The 20,197-nt window shown below is 36.4% G+C and overlaps 1 protein-coding gene across 1 annotated transcript in view; it reads right to left on the minus strand.

The window, feature by feature from the left end:
- Positions 1-20,197, minus strand: part of LOC140168357 (aromatic-L-amino-acid decarboxylase-like) — a 55,421-nt gene that overhangs the window by 21,978 nt on the left and 13,246 nt on the right. The window contains exons 3-8 of the mRNA XM_072191729.1: positions 14,608-14,730; positions 11,600-11,734; positions 8,612-8,755; positions 7,312-7,378; positions 5,914-6,008; positions 4,768-4,926 (exon numbers count right to left, since the gene is read on the minus strand). Coding sequence (XP_072047830.1) covers positions 4,768-4,926; positions 5,914-6,008; positions 7,312-7,378; positions 8,612-8,755; positions 11,600-11,734; positions 14,608-14,730 — 723 coding nt within the window. The remainder of the gene's footprint in view (positions 1-4,767; positions 4,927-5,913; positions 6,009-7,311; positions 7,379-8,611; positions 8,756-11,599; positions 11,735-14,607; positions 14,731-20,197) is intronic.

Below are 20,197 nucleotides of genomic sequence, written 5' to 3' on the forward strand. Positions count from 1 at the left end.
CGGGTTACAACGAGACAATTAGCAGTTAGTTCCTTGTCCAGGGGAATTCCAAGCTAACTCAATTTTTACCTGGTGCATCCTCCCTTTTGCCACAAAAAATAACGTCTTTTGGGTAAATAGGGTAAAATTGCAATATTTTGAACGCTGTCTGCTTCCGTCGCCACTGTATGCAGTATATGCAGTTTGCGTCCCCAATGTTTGATGCATGGTTTGAGCCGGGATTCATTTTGAGCTTCAAGAATCAGATGTGATAATGGCAGTGGCATAGCTGCCCACTGAGAAATCTTTGTTACCCTCCCTCTTGCTCACCCCCCCCCTGTGGGATGCTGGCCTCCTGGTAAGATTTTAAGCCCGGTGGGTTCAGTTTGTATTTAAAGGTAGGACGTATGACCGTTCCAGGATTTGAAAATGACCCCTATTTCACGGGGAATCGAGGACATTTGCAGCAATTTTACCCCCTATTTTGCGCAAAATCAAGGAAAATTTTCCCCCAAATACCTCCCCTATTTTTATCATTTTGAGGATGCATTTTCATTTAACCCCCTTATCACGAGGAATCAAGGACATTTTTTCGAAATAAATACCCCTATTTTTACCATTTAAGGACGCTTTTGAATTTGTACCCCTATTTCATGGGGAAATGAGTACAATAACGAAAACTGTAGCGGTAAAACACGGACGAAAGTCCTAGAAATATACCCTATTTTTCATTTCAAGGACAATTTTGCTCCAAAACACCCCTAATTTGGACAATCATGAACAATTTTGTCCTCGAAAATTCCATGGACATTTCTTGAAAAGTACCCCTAATTGGAACCATCATGCGTATACACATGTCAGTGAAGACTGAACCCACCGGGATTTTAAGCCCCTTTTTTTTGTTTTTTTTTATCCCATTTTTGTACTTTTTAGGCTATTTTTCACCTCTTTGACACCATCTGAAAAGGGCTGGCTATGCCAATGGATAATGGAGTACAAAATCTTATACAAGTGTCCATATATTGTAACATGCTAATCAGACATTAATTTTCTGAAATTCAATTTCAATAAAAATTTTCTCAAATTTAATAATGTGACAATAATTAAGGATTTTCGAAAGGCTTATTTCCACTTTCAGAACTTTTATTGTTCAGAAATGAATTTAATATATATAATTATTGTTAGCACTGAATGCTTTAAAACACAATGGTTCAATGGAACCCTCTGACTCTCATAATATCATTTTATATGAACATGTTATATAACTATTATCAATATTTTCATGATCAAGATTGGGCAAAAAATCACAGCACGGTTGTTTGATGTGATTATTCATTGTTCATATCAAAACCTTTAGTAACATTTCAGCAATTTTCAAAAATAATTATATAATATCTCAAAGATTGAATTTGGCATGTTTAATTGGTCATATGTTGCTGTTATTTTCTGTCAAATTTAACACTTCTTTTGTGGAGATGGGTCACATCTATTTGTGTTGTATTAGACATTACTCTTGGTCTTATATCACAATTCAATTGATAAAATTTTGATTTGGTCAGTTGACAAAAGTAGTCAAAGAATTACCACCACCACCAGTTGTATTATTCAATTCACATAATTCACTTAGATATTGCGAATTAAGTCAAAGACCAGGTCGATGCATTGTTGTTGTTTTTGCTTGAAAAAGAAATGCAATTTGAATCAGTAAAGGTAATTATGATGAATAAATAAACAACTACATTTACAATTTTATTCTTGTATTTTTTAAAGTTTTCTAAAATTTGGAAATAAATGGAAGTTGATCAATTTTATATAAGAGAGCAAAGCACAAAAGTGAAGTTCAGTTTAACTTCACTTTTAGAAAAATGACCATTGGCATCTAATTATCTGTAAGCAAACTACCACAATTACTTTAATTTGATATAATAGCTACACCATTTGGCTCTAATAATAGATTGTAATAATATTGTTGTTGTAATTAAATAAAAAATTGATTTTTTTCTGCCATCCTGGCTTTTTTTCTCTATAGGCCTGCATAATACAGGGTTCAAAAGAAATACCCCCCTAAAATTACAAAACATTTCTTTGCATAACTTGACATACATTTTGTTGATTTGAAAAATTCAAAAAGCTGTCAATAGAAGAATCCTTTTGTTACCCTCCCAAAGTTGTCCCATTTCCATGAACAATTTTTGGTCAAAAAAAGCACATTTTCCAAAAATGGTGCTTTCAGAAAAAGTTACACTTTTCAACATCCTATACATGTAATGTACGAGGATTGATTTAATGGTGTTTTGGTTTTTCTAGAAGGTTTTATTAAGCCGGATGTTTCAAAAATGGTAAAATCAATTTAGGAGTTACAAAACATTTCTTTGCATAACTTGACATTCATTTTGTTTATTTGAAAAATTCAAAAAAGCTGTGTGAATAGGGATGTGCGGCAGAGTTTCTGTACTTTTTCAAGCTTTTTGGTGTAATTTTTTTTGCAAATTGATATATTTTTGGTCTCTTTTTTGTCTCTTTTTTGTTAAATTAAGTGTTAGTACATGGTTTCAAAATCTCAGGCGCACATCCCCACACAAACCAAAATTTGTATTTGATGTTTCAGAATTTTTCGCAATGTGATTCAATCAACCAATCGAAACCTTTCCATGTCGTTTTTTAAGTAACTTTTCAAAAAGTTGTCAAAAAGATTTCAAGTCATGTATGGTAGAATCAGATTTATACTGACATCTATATATTTAAGTGGTTGTTATTAATTTTGTTCCTCATATTATGTAATTTGTGATGCGATCAAGCAAAATCAGTTGTAAGTCAGAGATATTGATTTTGAGATATACCCAAACAAAGGAAGTATTTCCTTTTGTTTCTTATTGTTTTGGAAACTCTTTAACTGCTCACATCTTTTGCACTGGTTGTCCAATTTCAATGAGGTTTTCTGCCAAATGTAGCTTTGCAAACGCTGTTTACAATCCTATAAGAAACTGGAAATTGAATTTGTCCGACTTCAGACTAATTTTGCTGATCACATCACATTTGATAGAGTTGGTTGTCCAATTTCAATGAGGTTTTCTGCCAAATGTAGCTTTGCAAATGCTGTTTACAATCCTATAAGAAACTGGAAATTGAATATGTCCGACTTCAGACTGATTTTGCTGATCACACCACATTTGATCGAGTTTGTCACATATTTTTGTAAGTTTAGTATCCAAAGCGAAAAAACTTATTTGCATAACATAATGGTATTGAAGTTAGTGTCCAGGGTTAAACTTCACAATTCAATTTAGTGACATAAAATATTATTTATACTCATATTGAATAACAATTGTCATGAGTTCTTCCTGCTCAAAATTGATTTCAACAGTTCAGCACAGAAAGTATGGCAACTTATTTGATAACAAAAACGGAGTCAAATTCTGGAGTCAAACTTAACAAAGCAAATTACCCAATTATATAATTTCCATTTGCTAAAAATAAACATTTACCTTTTGATAAGTTACTTGGTTTTTCTTCTCTTTAAAAAAAATTAAATGAATGTTTTGTATCGCTATAAATAATTCCTTCCTACTGAAAGTATGTCACTGTAGCACTGTGCCAAATGCTGTCAGAATGGACCACAATCAAATTAAATGCAAATTGATCAAACAAATGCAGAATATATTGTCATAATATTGCACAAGTCTATTATGTCCATATTCTTAATCATCCTTTCATCATCTATGACCTGTTCCTGGTGTTCACCCCCAGGGCCGGATTTACCATAGGGCCAGATGGGCCCGGGCCCAGGGCCCCCAAATTGGGGGGGGGGGGCCAAATTCGCCCTGTGCAGTGTGCATCTTCCATTTTAGCCAAAAACACCATGTTTGGGCCAAAATAGGGTTCAAAAATTGCATATAACAGGCCAGGTCTTTCCTCACGGTGCGTTTGGGGGGCCTCCAAATTTTGGCCTGGCTCAGGGCCCCCAAAAAGGTAAACCCGGCCCTGTTCACCCCAGTGGCATAGCGTGAGTCATCCAATTGGGGTGAGGCACAATCCATGATTGGGATGGGACACCGGGTCTGATTAGGGCCATTTTTTGGCAATTTTTCTATTGGATTTTCTAAATTTTTAAATTGATTGATGGCACATGCCCCTATGATGCTACGCCACTGGTTAACCCATTAAAAGGCCACACGCCCGGGGGGGTACTCAAGTTTGGTTTTGGTAGGGATGTGCCGCTGAGAATTTGAAAGTGGACCCATAAATATACCAATTTTTCAAAAAATTTGGACCCATTGATATACCAAAAGTCAAAATTTTCGGCCGAATTTAACCCAAATTGTGACAATTTTGGCTAGATTAAGGAAAAATTGGGCTATTTTCCGAAAAAAATTGAGAACATTTTGAAAAAAGGACCCATTCATATACCAAAATAGGCTTTGAAAAAGGGGTCGTTGATATACCAAAAGGCTGAAAATGCTACCCATATTTGCAGCACGTCCCCGTATGGTCATTGGTACTGAGTACCCCCCCCCGGGCCACACGTCACAAGGGGAAATGACTTGGCCAAAAACGGCAAACATTGATCCAATTTGCGAGCTTGATCATGTCAACTTTGGCCAAGGTGAAGCAGTTTTGTTGTCATAGCAACCCATATGATGCAATCTGAGTTCAAGCAACTTTATACAGCTTGTTGCTTGGTGCAAATGTTAGCAATGTTATCCATTATTTGCCATTTATTGCCCAAGTTTGACATTTCCTGTGACAAGAGGGCCATTATAAATGTCTTGGATTCAAATTCTTACTTACCCTATAATCAATGACCTGTCCCTGATGCTCATGTTTTAGGTAGGTTGGGTCGACATGGAAGGCACCCACGAGGTCCTGCTGGTTCTTCACCCACATGCAGGAACAGTCAAAGTTGACTCGCAGCCATTTGTGTGCATTGAAGTTGAAAGAATCAGCAAGCTAGAAAAAGTAACCATTACAAAATACCACTTACTACGAAGAGTAGGGCCTACTAGAGTACGAAGAGAATATTCTTTGTTTTATTTTCCCCCAAGTCGAAAACAATCTGCTGAAATAAAAGTGGGCCGGCCAATAACAAAAGAATTTGTGCATATCGCGTAGCCTCATTTTGTTTTGTTTTTAAATCAGGTGTGAGTTGCTTCATGTAAAAGAGAGGACACGGTGTTGGTATAGAGGTTATCCACGTTACTCATGTGTGACTTCTAACAATAGGCGGTGGTTCCCGTAGTATTCCTCATTCAAACCAATTCAATGCATGACCTCGGAGTTACTTGTATGACTTTGGCGGGCAGTCATGGTTGCACATGCAGGTACTTCTTTTGAAAATCCTAAACAAGGTATAGCAGTCGTTGATAGGATATGCAGCTTATAGAACACGGATAACCTCTATTGGTAACTCACATAGCTGCCTTTGTCCCAAACTGATGCCCCACTATGTGACCCCTATCCATTCACTTGAATCTTTTGAAACCTTACAATCAGGCCCTACACAGGCCCAATCTGTTTTTTTACGGGTTTTTCGTCAAAAAAAGGTCCAAATTTCAGAAAGAAAGTCCACTTTTCACAAAATCGCCCCCCCCCCTCAAAAAAATCCTGCGTACGGGCCTGCCGTTACAATAAAATAAATATAAAAATTTATTGACTGCCTTTATGCTGTAACTTAACCTCAGAGCAATGATCTTCATAATGCACTGCCACACCCACAAGGCTGAACACTTTACAGAAAGTTATTGATTACGATAGAACAAATCAATCCACAAACCATTCCAGAGATTTTGAAATTACCCCATGATTCTCACCTTAAGGTGGGTCAGAGCTATGAAATGTATCATATATTTTCAGCCTCATGTTCAATTCACAAAACATCAACTGTCCCAACGTTTTTTGCACAAGATTGTACATCCCCAACCTTCACACAATTCTCACCTCTAAACCAGCACCAAGATATCTGAATTCAGGACATATTAAGGCACTGCCAGCATAAGCACCATCTACATGTAGCCAGATTTGTTCTTCATTACCTGGAAGTATTCAAGTTTAGTTTGAATCAAATTGTTAAAACTAATCAAGCAAACTGCAGGGCTGAAATTAAAATGTGACCCATCACATGGAAACACATGTATAGCAGTTGTTGGAAGTTTTAATTTGTTGCTGATTTGAAAATGTGGTTGTATTGAAAAAATGAAAAACATAATAAAATACTATATTAGTCACATAAAGTGACTATTTTGAATCCAACATCCTTAAAACCCATTTTAAAGTCAATACGAGGTTTCTTTTTGCTATTTCGGTTTATTATCTTATGTTAAGTGGCATGAGGCAAGGGGGCAGCTGCCCATCCTATGCCACCTCCCCCTTATGGGATTCTGGCCATCCTGATATTTAAGTTTTTTAGGCCTTTTTTGTACTTTTTAATACAAAAAGCCCCCTTTGAAAAAGTCACAGGCGTAGAACCCGGGAGGATGGGGGGATAAATCCCCCAAATATTTTGCCAGGGGGGATGGTCCATACAATCATCCCGCGTATTTATTACACTTTTACACCATATTTTATCAGTTTAGCTTCAATATGTGCCATAAACTTATTATGTCGCCAAAAGGTGCTGGATTCACTTAACTTCAAGAAAGTTTTTCCAACCTCATCCCCCAATGTCAAAAAGAAATCTACGCCACTGGAAAAAGTCATGGCGCATGGCTACGCCACTGCTCATAATAAAGGGAGTAATCACTATTTGTCATGTGTTTAGTTGTAATACAGAATACTTATATTATACAAAGTGTTCAAAAACAGTTCCTCATACATGTAAGTATTAATAATAAATAAATATAATAATATATATCAATTTCGAATTTATATAGCGCCTTTTTCCCACATCTGGGAGGATTCAAAAGGTTGAAATTAATGTTATATAGTCCACACATAATGGTTGGTTGGATCTCTGGTGAGATTCAACATTTAATGATGATTTACATTTCAAATAAATACCCAAATAGCTTTCTATGGAAGTGTGTGAATGTGCGGGATGTGTGTGATGAAATTGAAGCATTACCAATGGTTTGAAAATGTGCGATGAAGTTGATTATTTAATGTTAATTTTTTTTATGTCGGGCATATCTAGGCATTAACAGCTGAAATCTAGGAGATAACGCTGACAGCCAGGCACAAGTGACCTAGTGAACGAAGGGGGTTGCCATAGATAGATGGTCGGGGTATTTTGCCCAATTATTTGAAAGTGCGTTATTGGTATTGCTAGTAATTTTCCTGTGTGAGTCTATATGATTTGGGTTTGTTGAGACAATGTTAAAATGATCAAACAATACTTACATACAGTTCCAAGCTCCTCTATATTATCAAATGAGCAGCACCCTGTGGTCCCCATGGTAGCACACACCTATGACATGTTAAAATAACATTCAGATTATTTTTGCTGAAAAACTATTTCATTCTGCAGGTACTTTATTTAATTTCAGGATTAACTAATAACTTAGTTTTTCATGGACTGAAAGCAATTATTGTTCATTTCCATAACAATATATTTTTATTTTTTTGCTACAGACTGTTCGTTTTCACCGTCAGATAAGTCCCCTTTTAATTTTGGGCCGAACAAATGAGGTAAACAAAGAAAATTGCTAATTCATTCCAGCGCCTGTATGTGTGTATCATTCCATTTGGTCATGACTGCGCATATTAAAAACATTGGCCCACTTTCATGCAGAAAAGGTTTGCCCAATCAACCACACTGTGAGCATGATCTATGATGTAGTTCCTGCAAAATAGTAGCTCCTGAACTGAAATTTTAACATAGTTTTAAGTCTAGTGAACTAATTTTGGGCCTAATAAATGGATTGTCAGTATGCGTAGCCAGTCGGACACCTAAAATGTGGATGGAGAAGCGGAAAAATGGGGACGAGAAAAAGGGGAGAAAAGAGAGAAAGAAAGGGAAGGAGCGGAAAAATAGGGACGATACTGACGTTCCCCCAGGCTGACAATGCTGGCTACGCGCCTGCGGATTGTAGAGTTATGAATATTCAGTATGTCCTTGAATTTTGGCTCAAGAGTTACAATTTTGATCTCCAAATGGGAGAAGGGGATCTAGCAAACAGATGCACAGATGGAGAGCCTGAACCCTTCACTGCCACACAGCTAGACCCATACCACCTTTACATGTCAGTATCCCACTGTCCAGTAAAAGGAATCTATTAAGGTATTGTTGGTCGAAGCAACCTAAAAATCAATTTTCATTATCTAGATCAATATATTATTGAAAAATAACACTTTGATGTTTTGCAAAAGTTCATTCTATAAATCGTATACTTTGCAAATTTGCTTAATTTATTGTTGTTATGTACATTTTACAAAAGTGTTGTTGTTTCAACCATCTTTACAACGTAACTAAAGAACCGCAGGACCTATAAAAGTATATATGTGATATTTTAAGTCTTCTACACGCTAGCTATGAATTGAGCAATGCAGTTTTTGCCAAAGCTCACTACCATTCGTAAGATGCTGTGAACTACCAAATCACAACAGTTTAAAATATTTAATAACCTTAAATGGGTTAAAATGATTTTGTGGTGGTAGAACCAATGATTTTACATCAATTTTTATGAACTAAGTTTCTTACAAATGATGGTATAAGTCCTTTGGCTTTGTCCTCTTCTATCGCTTTCCTCAGCGCATCCCCTCTGAGGGCGTTTTTCTCATCTGTTGGAAGTAAGCGCATCCGTACTGAAGCTATAAGAGCTGCCCTTTCTACAGAGGAATGTGCCTAAAAATTAAAACAAACAAACAAGAAAAAATCGATTTTGTTACCTATGAGTAAAATGAGGCACAGTGGTATAGCTAGCCTTTGCAAATAAAAACAAAGACTAAATTTTGAACAATAGATTTTTATGTCATCACAAAAAATAGAGCAATTGTTTTTTGATTTTTTCCAAAATGGTTATTTTTACACCAAACATGCCAAATCAGGGTTTCCAAACTTTTTTCCAGTGACCCAACTTTTGATAAGAAAAATAAAGGTGTGACTCACACATCATAATACAAAATACAGTCTATAATATCGAATTGATTAATTTGAATTAAACAATTCATCGAGTGGCCATGGACAGCGCCATTAGACATGTACAAGACTACCAAGTGACAGGTAATGGCCGTACACACACAAAAGAATAGGCACTTTTTTGATCATTTTCACCAAGGCTACTCAAAACTGACCTAGCTAAAATATTTTACAGGAGGGGTCTCTGTTTTCTTAATATGTTATGAAAAACTTAATTTAAAAAATATTTTCCGACGGAAATAAAAATCCATCGACGGATAGTCTTGTTAACGTTATGCTCTCACAAACTTAGAAAAACATCTGAAAAATCCAAAATTTTGGTCTAAAAATTGGCCAAGGTTACTCCTGTCCCATTCAAAAGCACAGGAAGACCACCCACAGCATTGAGGTCAACTTTCTAGACTTCCTGTCTACTGGCAGTAATGGCTACTACCCAGTGCTAACATCAATGAATTGTTTAATTTGAATTAATCAATTCGCTATTATAGACTGAAATAATGATGCTTATTTACACAGAGCCCATCTCAAAGTTGGGTACTGTCTGTTATCATTGTTATGGAAACTGAGCTGATGCCCATTGTTGGTACCCTGCATGCATGTTGATGCTGTGATGAAAAACAAAAAGCCAGGGGGGCTTTTTCCCCCCCCCCACCCATGAAAAAGGTAAAGTAGGCGATCTGTGAGTATTAATTAACCTCATATTTGTTCATTTTAACCTAAAAAAACCAATTTTTGCATGCATTTATTCCGCTTGTGTACCATATGTCACCAGTTTAGCTTCAATATGCCAAAATTTTTCCCACGCTTCGCGCATGCGCATTTGTACCATAAACTTCTTTTGTCGCCAAAAGGTGTTGGATTCACTATACATCAAGACAATGTTTCCAACCTCATCCCATGTCAAAAAGAAACCTAGGCCACTGTTCCAGGGACACATTCCAAGCATATCTCCCCCTGTGTCACCCAGTGCGACGAGGGTGTTGACGCACTTACAAACACAAACAGCATGAATGATACCTGCCCCCTCATTTATTATGTTTGGCCCCGCTTGCCCCCCAAATGAAAATGTCTAGTTACGCCACTGACAAAAGCTAATTTGAATCTCTTCTCTCTTCTATTTATAATTACGCATCTATTATTCTCCATTTATTTTTTACTTACTTTTCTTTCCTGTCTATGACCCCTGAAGAAGTGCTCGCTACCCACATTTGTGTTGCACTCCAGTTTGGGAATTCTTGGTTTATATTTAGATTCCTTGAGTATTCCTTATGAAAAATGTATTCTATTTCATCAATAGAGGCCATCAGCCTTTTCAGCGGGATCCGCCATCTTGTGGGTACTGTCGTTCTGCATGTTAGACATTACGCCCCCGATTACGCAGAAGTTGCATTGTGTGACGCACCTCTTCAGTCAAGCGTCAATGCGGTGATCTTAGCAACAATGACTACCTCTATTACTTAATGTATTTCTGAAAATTGACGACCACATAATTCAAGTGTCACCAAAACTGGACCATGTTGCCGATGCCCCCCCCCCTTGCAAGACCATAGGCCTGTGTTGAGATACACTGTTAAATACCTCTTAAAACTTTGCACAGTGTTTCACAACATTATTGCTTAACAAATGTTGTAAGCTTACATGTACCTGGTTTGAGCAATGCCACAAGTTTTGACATAATGGTTGAGTGTGTTGTAAGCTTACCTGTTCTGAGCAATATGCCACAAGTTTTGACATAATGGTTGAGTGTGTTGTAAGCTTACCTGTTCAGAGCAATATGCCACAAGTTTTGACATAATGGTTGAGTGTGTTGTAAGCTTACCTGTTCTGAGCAATATGCCACAAGTTTTGACATAATGGTTGAGTGTGTTGTAAGCTTACCTGTTCAGAGCAATATGCCACAAGTTTTGACATAATGGTTGAGTGTGTTGTAAGCTTACCTGTTCTGAGCAATATGCCACAAGTTTTGACATAATGGTTGAGTGTGTTGTAAGCTTACCTGTTCAGAGCAATATGCCACAAGTTTTGACATAATGGTTGAGTGTGTTGTAAGCTTAGGCTTAAAAAAAAAGATAGTTTGCTTGTCCTCCACAACTTTTTCAGACTTGGGTCGGTCGGTCGGGAATCTTTTTTTTCTCTTCTTTTTTTTTCCCACACCCAAACCAAGATCTTACAGTGTGCCAAGCATTGCCAATGGTCTCACTCTGAGACGAATACACTTGTATTCGTCTCAGGTTTCACTAACATCGATCTCACTTCCAACTTGTACCTTCTTCTCCACCACTTAAAACGCTCTTCAATTAACATCGACCTCTATATTCTCCATGTTGTTGTTTAATACCTCCAAAATTTTGGAGTTTGTAGCAACGCTAGTAACTCGGTCAAATAAAATCGTAACATCGAGTTTACAGTGCACAACAAAACATGCATACACACAAATTTGGGTCGGTCAGTCGGTAAAAGTTTTTAAAAACTTTTTTATTTTTAAACTCGGGTGGTAAATTACGGTCGGTCGCTGGAGGACAAGCAAACAATCTTTTTTTTTTGCCTTACCTGTTCTGAGCAGTATGCCACTAGTTTTGACATAATCTCATACTGATCCCTATCTGGTTCTGTGTGTTGTATGTCACGTATTGACTTCATTTTAGCTGCTAAAATGGCCATAACTGTTGCTTCACTCGCTGTGCCCTGAAATAAGATGGAAAAAAGATTCACTATTGAAGTGCTATCAGTTTGTCAACTGGAACAGAGGTCCTGAACCATAATCAAATGGTTGCCACACAAAACATGTACAATCATTCCAAAAGGGGCATGATCCTATTATATTGTGTATATATCAAAAGATGTGAATTGATTAATTAACTTTTATGCCAAATGGGGAATGTACTAAATTGGAAACATGTATTTCTAGGGAGATGGGATACCATCAAATTCTCATGATAGATGTGAACATAAAAGAAATAAAAATGGGATGTGGTTACATCCTTGGACTCATAATCTGAGAGCTTGCTGGACGTGTGTGGGTTTGAGTCCTGTGTGTGGGTTCGAGTCCCCGTCCCACCACCATGTTGTGCCCTTGGGTAAGGTGCTTTGCCTCGCTTACCTCACCCCACCCAGGTGCAATGGGAAGCTGTTAGGGGTAGTCACAGTCGTTGTACTGATCTAAATTTATTTCTTTTTTATACAAAATTTTTTATTTTTACAGTTTTATCTGGAACTTCTTTCTTATCCAGTTTTAAGTTTGTCTGCTCATTTATAGCCATCAAGTCCCCAAAGTTAGTTAAACACAAAAAACACAAAACGAAAGGGTGTAAAACGTTTTAATAACATTTTAAAAACATTTTGCAAAACTTGCTGCAAAACATTCTAACATAAATTTATTGAAATGTTGACAAACTATTTTGTAAATATGTCTGTTAAAAAATATTTTGCTATAACAATTGGGCAACATTTGTAAAATGTTGTATAATAGCTTTTTTCATTTAAAACATTGTCTTCAAATGTCTTCATGACCATTATACAACACTGACATTAAAACTTTTTTACCAAAATCAAAACATGTTATAACATTAAAAAATTGTACAATTACTGAATTCCAAGCATATGCCCACATCTATGTGGTGCAATTGAAAGTCAAAAGTATGCCATGCCTAAATATGTACAATTGCATATGCAGATACGCGATCAACTATTTGCTGCTGAAACTAATTTTAAGAAGTGTAACCTTTAAATAATTTTATTTTGCTGTCTTCTACATGCAACATGCAAGTTACCACATCTCAGGAACCTTAACTCCAAATTGTCAGTGGAATTTTGAGTATACTAGTAGTCCATGCATTTATTAACCACTTTATGAACTGATTTGGTTCCAACAACATCACATTTTGCAAGGTGACAGCAGTATCTTTTTTCTCACATCTATTTTCTAACTGCTGCCATCTATATCATGGCTGTTAAAATGTTAAATAAATACAAACGAGGGCAGGCTTTCTACTACAATCTATTCCAAGTGTGTGTGTATGGGAGCTTATGGGCTGTATCTCTATGATCACTTATATTATAATAGGGGGTACCAAATGTGATACAACGTCTTAATATTTTGACACTGTATTTCGTCAAATAAACGCCCCCTGGGGCGTTACATTTTCCCAAGGGGGGCGTTTATTCAAGGTCAATTTTAGAACAATAATTCCCGTTAAAATCATTAGGTAAAGTAAAAACACACGCTAAAATGACGAACTATGAACTAAAAACACAGTGACTTCTTGCTCACTTCCGGGGTTTCTGATCCAGATTTTCGCCAATTATTTACACTATTATCGACCATGTGCGCAACTTGGTAAGCTTACTCAGGGGTGTGAGTGACCACAGATAAAAAAATCTGAAAAAATCTGAAAAAGTCTGAAATTTGGCAAGCTCCTATACTTTTGTACAGAGAAAGTGTAGAAAAAGAGATAAATATCAAGATCAAAAAATCTGAATTCAGATTTTAATCTGAACTCTCACACCCCTGCTTACTACACAAGATAGCATGGAAATATCGGCATTTTTGAAACATCTTGGTTGAAAAAAGTGGTGGGGGCGTTTATTTGAGGGGGGGGCGACTATTTGACTAAATACGGTAGTTGGTATTTTATGTGCTGATAGCAAATCTGAAATAAAATTTTAAATATTACAAGATCCCTAGCTTTAATCTATTTGATCAGGATTATATAGTACAGCTTGTGTATTGCTGAAATGTCTCACTGTACACATCACACAAAACTAGGGGATGTTCATAACACATCTGATCTACCCACCTCAAATATAAGGTCTCTCAAACATTTTTCAAAAAAGCTAAGTGCTGCCTATTTTTTCTTTCTTTAGAAAAGTTAAGTGCCAGCAACATTTTTTTAGCCCACTTTTTCTTGTTTTCAGCCCTTACTGAAAAAGCCTGTAAAAAGGCCCAGCGCATAGAGCTACCATGCTAGGATGGCTTTCACATACTTATGCACACTGGTTTGAGAGGCAAACCTTTTTTGCCTGATAATCGACTAACTCATTGATATACGCATTTGAAAAGTGGGGAGGGACATTTGGCCTAAGTTATTGAAAATTGGCTGAAAAGAACTAAAAATTGCTAATTTTGTCAAAAAGTGGAAAGGAAATAATTTCCCTGTGTGCCCCCCCCCCAGGATTGATGCCCATGCACTGATCTGGAGTAGATTCACCTCCCCCGCTTTAGCCATAGACATATCACCTAGACCTATGAGTGCCCATCCCTAACCATGGCAGTAGGTGAAGCCACGCATCCAAGGTGATTTTGGTCGGGTGGTCGGACGCGGAGAAATAAGCGTTCATGTCTGGAGAGAAAGACGCGCTCGTTTGCGTGATTGCTGCGCCATTATCGCTCTCGTCAAATGCAACATGTTCCGTAGACGCGAGCATATCTACTTGATTGCGTCCGGGAATGCGTCCTTGTCAAAGTCGTTGCTAAGCAGTGTCGGCTTCACTACGAGAATCAAAGTCACTGGTCTAGGTACTCGTTTGTCTGGGGCTTTAGCCCCATCATAGCATCTTACCTGTATTACGCCCCCTCCTTTGCTTTCTCCTTCCCCAGATAGAAAGGAATCAGGTAGACCTAAGAGTTTGCCCATCCAATCCATAACAACTGTCTCTAGCTCTGTACACGCTGGACTTGACACCTGCAACAAAATATAAATAAAAGTGGCTGATTATTGTACTTGGAAATTCAGCAATAGAATCCAAGTAAACAGCAAGACAGGTTAGTGGCTATGCAATAATCATGAGCCAGGGGGGTAAAATTTCCAAACGAAATGCCAAAAAATGCTTCCCCTCCCTCGGTCTGCCAAAACACTTCTGCCTCTCTGCCAAAATATCAAAAGATCTTTTGCCCCCCCCCCCTTTGCACATGCCAAATTTTTGTGATCCAATAGCAAACCATAATGATCTAGATATAATATTGTGAGTCCTCAGTTGCAGGTAAGTCCGCAGTTTAGAGTAAAAAATCTTGTGTGTGTCCTCGTTTGCAGACCAAACACTGACACACACCTTTGTAGCCTTGAACAACTCAAGTTGTTAGTCAAGGTTAGTGCCTATTGGCTGAAAGATGCCTGTTTCATCTTTTACTTCTAGACCCTTTAAGTAAGAAACCTTCCTGATCCAGAGGATCTCCTTTTGGAAAGAAGTTTAAAGCTAGGGGCACTTATTTTTTCGATATGGATGAAATTATGCATGAAAAAATAAAGAATATAATTACTCTATTTTCTAAAATATCTTGATCCATAATGACAAGTAATGTCATCATGAAAATTTAATCTCATAGTTTATTTTCCTGTAAAAGTGTACTTTTTTTATGTGACTGTTCACAATAAATCAACATCTGAGCAATGCATTATGGGATTGATTTCTTGACATTGTCTCCTGCACAGGCAACAAGTTGTTGGATCTGATGGTGTTGCCTGTCTACTACTGTTTGCCTGAATTGATTATTCCAGAGTACATGAGAAAAGTTCTCATCTTCTGTGATTAACCCTTTCCATGCGGGTGTCAACTGCAGACAACCACACACTAAAAACTACGGGGTTATATTTTCCGTGGTCATTTTGAATTGACCACGTTTGGGGTTGTTTTGACCCTTCAAGGGGGTTGTACTGTTTTAATTTGACCACATTCACGAGGTCATTTTAGCCACGACGAACGTGGTCAAAAACTTAGTGGTCATTTTGCCGATACCGTCGCGCATTGATATCAGTTTCAATCTTCCGCTTTGAAAATCTCAATTCATAAATGAGTTTAAACATGAGCTGCAATTAATGTTTGTTGATTAATAAATAAAACTCATTTTTTGACCGAAGTTACCCAATTTGTCAACTTTATAATGACTTGCATCACGTGGTCACATCAGCGCCATATTTGTTCTGATTGTGCAGCTCAGCGGATTGTCGTGTGTGCTTGTCTGCATGATGGAATATGAAAAGTTAGTTGAAAAGTGAGACTGCAATGATGCATAGACCCTTGTCTATGCACGCAGATTCATTCCAATTTCATGCTGTCGTGGCTGGTGTCTTGGCTGCAGTTGTTAAGCTTATATCATGTAAGCTTATAATACGTGAACTGTCATAGGCGATGACTGACTGTGTGTGAGTGTGATACACAGATGCATTTTGCTGTTTATGTAATGCTTTCTCTGTGCAGAAACACACTTATGTCCTGGTGGGACCAGCATGACCATAGGCCTACTACAAAAATCCAAACAACCCCTAAATGTGGTTATTGAGTAACCCTATAAAACAACCCTTTCAAATGGGTCATTTCATTTGACCCCGAAATGAGGTCATTAAGTAACCCAATAAGGCAACCCTTTTGAAGGGGTCATTTCATTTGACCCAAATACCCCAATGGGGTTACTATTTGACCCAAATACGTAGTCATTGCAATGACCCCGACCAATGGGGTCAAAATGACCCCGTTAGTGGTATGGTGTTTAGTTGATAACTATGCTGGGGTCAAAAAATGACCCGTTTGGGTCATTTTTGACCCGTAGTTTTAAGTGTGCAGTTTCAATTGTTCTTTAAAAATTCAAGAATTTCAGAAATGTACATTGTCTTTAGTATAATTGCAATCAGCATGAAAAATGCATTCAAATGTACAAACAAGCCTAGTATTGGTTCTGTGGTTCTTAAGGTAGCTTTTGATATTTTTAGAAAATATCTCAAAACTCGCACTTATTATGCTGAAGCCTATGGCTAGCATACAGAGTATTATTCTACATTCTAGAAGAACAGAAGTGATGAAAATAATGAGGATAAGAATAGATGAGCAGATGGACAGGATGAGACATTAACAATAGAGGGTATTAAAGTATTTTCTAAGGAAACCATTATAATGGTCTAATTGATCTAATTAAACTAGGTGTAGGAAAGTCTAGCAAGAAATGTGTATCACTTTGTGATTCTACTTTTCTTGACTGTAATTCCCTAAGATATTTTAACCAAAAAACAATTTGGGCTTATAAGCATATATAGGGGATCAGGAAACAATGTTTGCACAATATCTTTTGTGGGCCCTGAGAGCACATCAGACACAAAATTGCATTCTGAATACGAGGAATGTCCTTCTGAAATCAAGTAACTTTGACTTTTTGCTTTCATGCAACTTTGAAGAGTATTTATGTAAATGCAGATGTGTCTATGTAAAAAGAATTCCAGCTGGCTAAAAAGTTTTCTCACACATTAATGTTTTTGGAATATTTCCAAATAATGTCAGTTTAAATTTCAAACTTCAACATAATGTTGCACGATATCAAAAACAACATGTAAAGCTGTAAGCACTTGATCATTGTCATTCTTGGCTCAAATGTTCTTTCCAAAGTTATAGTATAACATAATATTATGCACAACATAAAAAGTTAAAGCTGGGAAGCTTCCAATTGCAGAAATCAAATTTTGCTTGGGCAAACTGTTGTTCCTCTTCAATGGAAGCATGAATAACATAACACCATAAGATTATAAAATAGATAATGAGGACTAAATTTAATGAGATATACACAAACTTTGGAAAGGGGTAAGCGAGTATGAAAAATGCACCTGTTGATCAAACTTGGAATGAACTGCATTGATGCACGCATTATGTAATCATTAATTTCTTTGCAACCAAGGGAGGAAAATCCATCCATCATTTGAACAATTTTGTCCATTCGTATATTGAAGATATACATTTTATCCCCAAAAAGATATCAAAAATATAAATTTTTAATAATTTGCCATGAAATTTGTATTATTTCGCAAATTTCAAAAAATATAAATGATTTGATATCAGAAAGACATTCCTCGTATTCAGAATGCAATTTGAAGCATCCGATGTGCTATCATGTCCCACAAAATATACTAAAAGTACTGTGCAGAAGTTGCTATCCGATCCAGTAACAAGATTAAAATAAAAAGAAATATGAGACTGGGGGCATCTTCTTGAACACTGGCAGGGGAAATCTTCTTGACAGTTTTGTATCTCTTAACCAGGCCCTTAGCCGGGGGTGTGAGGAAGGTAATGCACACCACCTCACTTAATTGACTAAAAGGTCCACTTTTTAGGGGGAACATATAAAAATGTACCCATAAGGGTTCAAATTAATTAACAAATCCAATGGATCAATTTTTCATGTTAATTAACAAATCCAAGGGATCAATTTTTCATGTTTTAACATTTCGATTTGTTAATTAATTTGAACCATTCAAATTAACCAGAAAAATGGCAATTCTTTATGGGGTTAAGTTTACTTTCTGCTTGTAAACAAATATATTTTGGGAAAAAAAATCCACTTTTCTGCACCCCAAAGCAAAAAAATCCTGTCTACGAGCCTGCTCTTACTTGCAAACATGTTGCATTATGTCTGGTGTAGTAAGTGCACACACAGTTAACCAAGAAAATGACAGAAAATAAAGCCATAGCTGCCCTCAAGCCTGTAGCTAGGAATTAATATTGAGGACAGGGCAAATTAGTGAAAAAGTCGACCTTTTTGTTTTGGATTTTTACATTGTACTGTAAACTTGATGATGAAATGTTGGCATAAAAAAGTACATGCTTATTTATAGTTTACAGTTCATTTGCAGATAGGCCATTTAGCAGAAAATAGCCACATACAGGAGTGAGAGCAATCACTCCTCTACAGCTCTCCTTAAGTTGCATTTGCAAGAGTGATTTATAGCTCCTCTAGATAGATAATTTGTAAATACTTTATGCTTTAATGGCCACACAGGTGCAGACAGCTCTTCTAAAGCTCTTCTTGAAGAGACCATAAAATCATTCTACAGCTCTTTTCTCATTTTCAAAAGGCAGTCCCTGATTTAGTGGATAATATTTTTTTGTAAATATTCTCCACTGAATATTAAAAATAATCATCTCGGGTTTTTTTCTTTCATGAGACACATTCAATTAATTTTAAGATACACACAAATTAATGATACCTGTACTAATTCTTATGAGTTTGCTATAGTCTATATGCCTCACACATGTAAATGTAAACTTACACTGTTTTCAGAATGTTTTAATGATACCTGTACAAAAAATTATATTTTATTTTGTGAGTTTGCTACATAGTGAACTTACACTGTTTTCAGAATGTTTGAAAAAGTTATAGGTTATCAATTATATTGCTCTAAATTGCTAATTAACATTCATGATATGCAAATTGTTACTACTTTATGACATGCAATTGAAAAATTAAAGCTACTAATTAAAATGCTAATTTGCCACTCAAAATTTTACAGACAGATGGCATGCACACAAACAAAAACTCAAATTAGCTTTTTACAATGACGTCAAGTTAAATGCCAACTTTATACAACATGCAATCAACAAATTTATGGTAATTACAGGAAATGTTTTATAATGAGCTATTGTTATAATGAGGCGGACATCAGACATAACAATTAGTCAATCTGGCTCAATTCAAAGGATAAAAGAAACATTTGTGTCATATTGTAACCTAAATGTTGTACTGTAAACTTGATGATGAAATGTTGGCATAAAAAAGTACATGCTTATTTATAGTTTACAGTTCATTTGCAGATAGGCCATTTAGCAGAAAATAGCCACATAGTAGAAAATGTCAACATTTTTGGACAAAGCTTCTAATGGTATTAAAATTTACCTACATACAATCTTTTTTTCAATGGCCTATTCCATTTAAAATACACAATACCTCTGTGAAAGATTTTGAAAGTATCTTCCACAGGAGGAGTGTGAATTTTAAATGGAATTAACACATAATGCAGCTCCATTTGAAACTCACCCTCCCTCTGTGGAAGATTCAGGTTGAATCTTTCTCAGAGGGTGTATGAAATTCAAATGGAGCTGCCTAATGAGCTAATTCCATTTGAAATTCATACTCCCCCTGTGGCAGATATTTCCCAAAGTTTTCCACAGGGGTAATGTGAATTTTAAATGGAATAGCCCCATTTATATGGCTGTCTCATTTCTGAAAAGTGATATTTGGGTTTTTAAAAATGTAAATTTGTAAATTGAATTTGAACCAAAAAATGTTCCAAACAAATCTTAAATAGAGGCATTTTGTCAATGTGGCCTCCATACTATTATGTTTCATCTGTAGAGCAGAAAGATATTTCTTTTATATTAAAAATATTAAACAAA

Source organism: Amphiura filiformis, chromosome 13 (genome assembly GCF_039555335.1).
Source record: "Amphiura filiformis chromosome 13, Afil_fr2py, whole genome shotgun sequence".
In the NCBI taxonomy this organism is placed as follows: domain Eukaryota; kingdom Metazoa; phylum Echinodermata; class Ophiuroidea; order Amphilepidida; family Amphiuridae; genus Amphiura; species Amphiura filiformis.